At 35.4% G+C, this 6172-nt stretch overlaps 1 protein-coding gene across 1 annotated transcript; it reads left to right on the top strand.

The window, feature by feature from the left end:
• Window positions 3392-4604, top strand: LOC107612362. The gene is made up of 2 exons (XM_016314115.1): window positions 3392-3593; window positions 3685-4604. Exons 1-2 carry the CDS (start codon window positions 3392-3394, stop codon window positions 4602-4604), a joined length of 1122 nt encoding a protein of 373 aa, XP_016169601.1.

The raw sequence follows: 6172 nt of genomic DNA on the forward strand, positions 1-6172 counted from the left end.
CTTTTGATTTTTTCCTGTCCGTTTTACATATATCCATGCGAGTGTGACACGATTTCCTGTTTATCATTTTTGATTAGCTTATCCTTCAAGGCTCCTAGATATGACTTCATCCAACTATATCTATGTACATATCCTTTTCTTTTAGAAGTCGTAATACCTTGCCACCTCTGCTTTACGACTTAAGCGTAAGGCCCTGTGTTATTATGTATGATCAATTTTTTATTTACTTTATCCAAAAAGGATCAACAATTCATATTATAAGAAAATTATAATAAAAATTTCAATAGAAAAATAAAAAATTATAATATGAATTGTTGACCCTTTTTGACAAAATAAATTTAAATTGATATTACAATTTTTTATTTTTTTATTGAATTTCTTATTATAATTTTGTTATAATATGAATTGTTGATCTTTTTAGACAAAGTAAATAAAAAATTGATCATACATAGTAATAAGGGCAATGTACTGAAATAAATAAATTGAGTGAATCCTTTACCTATATACATGATTTGGAAACTTGTTACGTGCATGTGCAAATTGATTATTATGTAATCTGTGGGAGCCAACCACGGTTTTAAGTTTATACATAAACCGTGACTACATGGCACGGTTTACGTTTGAAGAAGATGGATCATAAACCGTGGTAAGCTACCACGGTTTACTAGGGGAGACAAATATACATAAAACCTTGTAAGCAATAACAGTTTATGAAGGACTTTCAATAGGCATAAACCTTTGTTAGCTGCAACGGTTTAAGAGGAGAGAGAGGAGAGACAAAATTAATAATTTAATTTAGTTTCAAAGTAAATATTTATGTACTCAAATATCAAATCTAATACTCTACATAATCAATATTTTAGAAAAATAGTACTATGTTTTTAATTTACTTATCTAATCTATATTCTCAGTAATTTCTCTGTCTTTTTAATTTATTCTAAACCTTTTACGTATAAAAATAGTACTATGTCTCTTTTTTTATCAATTTAATGTAAAAAAAATTATTTTTTTTATCTTATCAATTTGATGTAGAAAGAAAACGATTTTTTTATTTGATATATATTTTTATTTTTTGATATGTCTTTACCTATTAACAATTGAATGGAAAAAAGTTCCATAAATATTTTGTTAACTTATTTTTTCTTTTTAAATTGCTTTGTAATAATTTTTTATTTTCTAAAATATTGATTATGTAGAGTATTATATTTGATACTTGAGTACATAAATATTTACTTTGAAACTAAATTAAATTATTAATTTTGTCTACTACAATATTATTTGTTTTGAATATTGGTCAATTTATTTAATTGGCATATATATAAGACGCAAGAAAGTTCGTTTAAAAATATTAGTATATTAATTTCCTAAACTATCTAAACATTAGTAAACCGTGGTAGCTTGCCACAGTTTATGATCCATCTTCTTCAAACGTAAATCGTGCCAGGTAGCCACGGTTTATGTATAAACTTAAAACCGTGGTTGGCTCCCACGAATTACATAATAATCAATTTGCACATGCACGTAACCAGTTTCCAAATCATGTATATAGGTAAAGGATTCACTCAATTTATTTATTTCAGTACATAATAAACCAACATTCATCTAAATTTTAAATTAATAATTTTTTCATGTTTATTTGTACTGAACTATTTAAAATAGATGGTTTCAAATAACAGTAGAAATAGACTATATCAATAAAGAAATAATTTTTATACTTAATTTCATAAATTATGATTATTTTGTTGATATAGTATGTTAATTATTTTTCTCAAATTACATATTATAAATCAAAATACACTGGTTTGATTTATGCATGCATGCTATGCTATGCTAGTAAATCTAATCAGGCTGTTTCAATTTATGCATGCATGCATACTATCCTAGTAAATCTAAACAGACTGATTAGATTTACTAGAACACCATGCATGCATGTATAAATCGAAACAGTTTAATTAGATTTACTATGACAACATGCAAATATATATATGAATTGAACCAGACTATTTCGATTTACATAGAAATGTGATTTGGGTGATTCACGTTACATTTTTCATTTTGGGTGATATGCGTAATATTGAATGAATGTTGGTTTATTTATGTAAATTATCCTAATAATAATAATAATAATAAGATTATTGAGAATACTTAAAAAGAATATTAAAATATATTATTTTATATGTTATTTTTAATTTAATAAATAAATATTAATTTTTTATAAAAAAATACTTAAAAGTATTATATTTAAAATTTGAGTAAATATTTTTTTTAATAAATTTATTTAAATTATACCACAAAAAAATATTTTATTCCATGCAAAACAATTTAAAAAAATGACTTAAAAGATGTTAGGAGTAGGGATGTCAATGGGGCGAGGCGGGGGTGGGGGATGCCTCCCTGTTCCCCATCCCCGCCCCCAGAATTAATCTCCGTCTGCGCCCCGTTCCCCGCCATGGGAGAATAATTGTCCCCATCCCCGTTTCCCGCGTTCTCCACGGGCCCCATTCCCCATCTCCATATGTTTAACATTCATATGGAAATTATAATAAAAAAATATTAAAAAAACCAAAAAATAAACTATAAAATATTATTACAAACACACAAATATATCTTATCCAAGATTATAAGTCCAGAAATATAACATAGCAAATCATAGTCCATAAAATAAAATATTGAACAATAGGGTTAGGGTTTTTCAATGAGTGAAATTACAAAAAAACTCCTATATTAGAAATAAAGTAAGGGTTATTAAGTAAGTTCAAAAATTCGGAGAATTATCGGGGATGGGACAGGGATCCCCGCTCGGGTCCCCGTGCCTGTCTCGGGAGAATTTCGCTCTCCATCCCCATCCCACGGGAAAAATTCTCCACTATTGGGGTCCCATTCGGGGCGGTCCCCGCCGGGATCTCCGCCTCCTGGAGATTTTTGACACCCCTAGTTAGGAGTACTATAAAAATGTGTAATATTATAGTGGATTAGGCAAATACATGATAAATCGAACTTAGTGATTTGATTTATGTCCTTTACCTCGTTGCTGAATAGCTTGTTTCAAATTACTAGCTAATCACGTGCATGCATAAATCCAATCATGGTGATTCGATTTAGGGCAATTCACGTGAATAAATTGTTTCACCTTCAAATTACGCAAATGCATTATTTTCAAAACGAAAATGCAAATGCATTATTTCAGGTATCTATGAAAACTGCTACTGGCAGTAGTGGTTTACAGAAGCACAGAAACTGCTGCTGCCTGCCGCGGTTTCCACATGATTATGTTTGGTTATAAACCGCTACTGCCAGTAGCGGTTTATGTGCGTTGGTCTGCATGTGTAAACCGCTAGAGCTTATAGCGGATTACGTTCAGTCTGTGTGAAAGGGGCTGCCTGTATAAACCATGGAGGGGCCAAATGTGGAGGAAGAGTGTTATTCACAAATGGAGGGGGAGGATGGTTTTGTGGCTCTGGTCCACTGCTCTGAAAAAATTCAAAAGAGCAAAAGGCATGGTGTGAAATTCATGGATAGAGAATTGCTTAGTATTTTCATCCGATCTTCGAGTATGTTGGCAGAGATTAAGCTCAGCATATTACGGAAGCTCGGTGCGTGTGAAACGAAGTGGGTAAAAAAGTTATTTTACAATATTTCTATTACCGTTGTGTCAGCAGGTGTGAGATGAGACCTTTGTGATAGGGTCGGATGAAGACCTGCAGGTCTTGTTTCACTATAGGCGTAGTTTTCCGGAGGTGAGGATATCTGAGCTGCTTGCGAAGTTAGAAGATGGTGTCAACAGCTCTGGGGCATCAGCACCGAATCCTCCGTCGACCACGGTCGGTGGTGCCTCGACATCGTTGCCTGTGGTAGTAGCGGCAGTTCTGATTCCTGAGGCCGAACGTGCTGGGGCTGTTCATGCTAGTGTGCCTACTGTTGTGCCTGATTTTGATTTTGAGGCAGGACTGGATCGAGTTAAGAATGCGTTGCGTGACGATGATTCGGATGAAGAGCCGGTCGATATCGGTGGGGACAGTGATGATAATATTCCAAGAGGTGCACCTACAGCCCATGGAGGTTCCGGTTCTGGAACACAAGAGTACCATCCACACTTGTCGTCCTTGAACTTGGAAGCCATCAGCCAACACCAGAATTTAGAGGCAACCTTCGTGGGGCAGGGTATGCATGATGGGAATCCTTTGACGGAATTCCAAATTGGCCAATCGTTCCAGAGTAAGGAGGAAGCCGTGCTGAGTGTAAAAGATTATAGCATTCGGCGTGGAGTTGAGTACAGATTTATGGAATCAGACAATCTGAAATACCAAGGGAGATGCAAGGAGTTTGGTAACGGGTGCACGTGGTTGATTCTTATAGTCATGCGAAAAAGGAAGAGCACATGGGAAGTTAGGAGGTACAACGGACCACACACGTGTATGGCCACATCGATATCGAGCGACCACAAGCAGCTTGATTATCATGTCATATGTGCGAGGATCTTTCCATTGGTTAGAGCTGATGCGTCAGTGTCTATTAAGGTGCTGCAAGAGGCAACGGAGGCGACATATGGTTTCAGGCCTAGTTATCGGAAGGTGTGGTTGGCGAAGCAGAAGGAAGTAGCATAGATCTATGGCGATTGGGATGAGTCATATGGGGATCTGCCCCGCTGGATCCTTGGGGTCACATCCACCATAGACGGTTCCGTTGCTCTGCTGAAGACCTCCCCGGTGAGAGTGTGTGATCAGGTTGATGAAGATAGAGTCTACTTTCATCGCATGTTCTGGACATTTCTTCCATGTATTGAGGCATTCCGACACTGTAAGCCGCTCGTCAGTATCGACGGAACACACCTATATGGCAAGTATGGAGGGACGTTGTTGTTGGCGATTGCTTAGGATGGGAACTCGAATATATTGCTTGTTGCATATGCAGCTCACCGAATAGGTCCTGAAACCACTCCCAAACTGGTCGGCCACCCTCCATGAATTTCTCAAACTCAGCAAGGCAACCACTCACAGCTTCCCCATCCACAGGCAACCCTAGCTGAAACGCCACGTCTTGCAATGTCAAAGTGCACTCTCCGAAAGGCATGTGAAATGTGTGCATCTCAAGACGCCACCTCTCAACGAACGCGCTAACCAATGACTCATCCAACCAGAACCATTGGCTGTTTAGCCTAGCCAAATGGTACAATCCAGCCCTCTCTAAATATGGGATGATCCTTTCATGCATGGGCATATTTTGTTACCGTCTCACACTGTATATACACCTAGTTGGCTGCACAGAACATGAAAGAAATACAGGAAACAATTAAATTCTACTATCCACAATAAATTCTCCTATCTAACAATAACAAATATCATAAACCATCAACAAATAAGGAACCAATAAACAAATTAATCTATGAACCTATAACTCTGTCGTCAAATAATTGTAAAAAATAAAATAAAAAAGGGACAAATCATATATAAAACGGATCATATGAGCCTAACCAATAACATTTTCCATAAAATAAACCAACAACATGTAGAATAACATTCATTGAAGAGAACTAAATTCAGTTAATTAATCATATTTACAAATTAACGAAAAAAAAATCCCAACCCAAACCGACTAAACTAACATCCTAACATGCAAAGCCTAATTTCAAAATACAGGAATTAATCTATAAATTCTAATTCATCTACCTTACATAACATTTTTCTAATTAACAAATGCTAACGCTAAAAAAATAGTAACTAACCTCGTCACCAATGGAACCGGCAATATGCGCAACACCGATCAGTCGGTACAACCTCCTTCTGTCTGCCATGATATCCCGCCGGAGGTTGCCACTCAGATACCTGGGACCTGCTCTCAAGTTGCTCTAACCTCTCTCTAGAATTTCCTCTCTCTAACCAACCTCACAAACAATCCAAATGAATAATCCGTGGCTGCCTTCCACAGTTTAGTAGGGAAATTGGTAAATCGAATAAGCCTCGTTCGATTTACATAAAAACGTCCATTTGGGAGATCAATGTAACGTTTTTTGGTTTGGGTGATTTGTGAAATTTAATATTGCATTTGGTTTATTTTTGTGTTTTATCCTATATTTTAAGATAAATTCAATATATTTATTTTTAGATAATGTTTATTTTTGTTTCCAAAAATACCCCTAAAATTAAATTTCTTTTATTTTTAAAAAAAAATAAAA

Source organism: Arachis ipaensis, chromosome B01 (assembly GCF_000816755.2).
Source record: "Arachis ipaensis cultivar K30076 chromosome B01, Araip1.1, whole genome shotgun sequence".
Classification (NCBI taxonomy): Eukaryota; Viridiplantae; Streptophyta; class Magnoliopsida; order Fabales; family Fabaceae; genus Arachis; species Arachis ipaensis.

What these genes read in the sequence shown, in the direction of transcription:
- LOC107612362 (XM_016314115.1), top strand. Translation starts at nt 3,392, where the DNA reads ATGGAGGGGCCAAATGTGGAGGAAGAGTGTTATTCACAAATGGAGGGG. An exon ending in CAGCATATTACGGAAGCTCG is followed by an intron (nt 3,594 to 3,684) that starts GTGCGTGTGAAA and finishes CCTTTGTGATAG; the next exon opens with GGTCGGATGAAGACCTGCAG.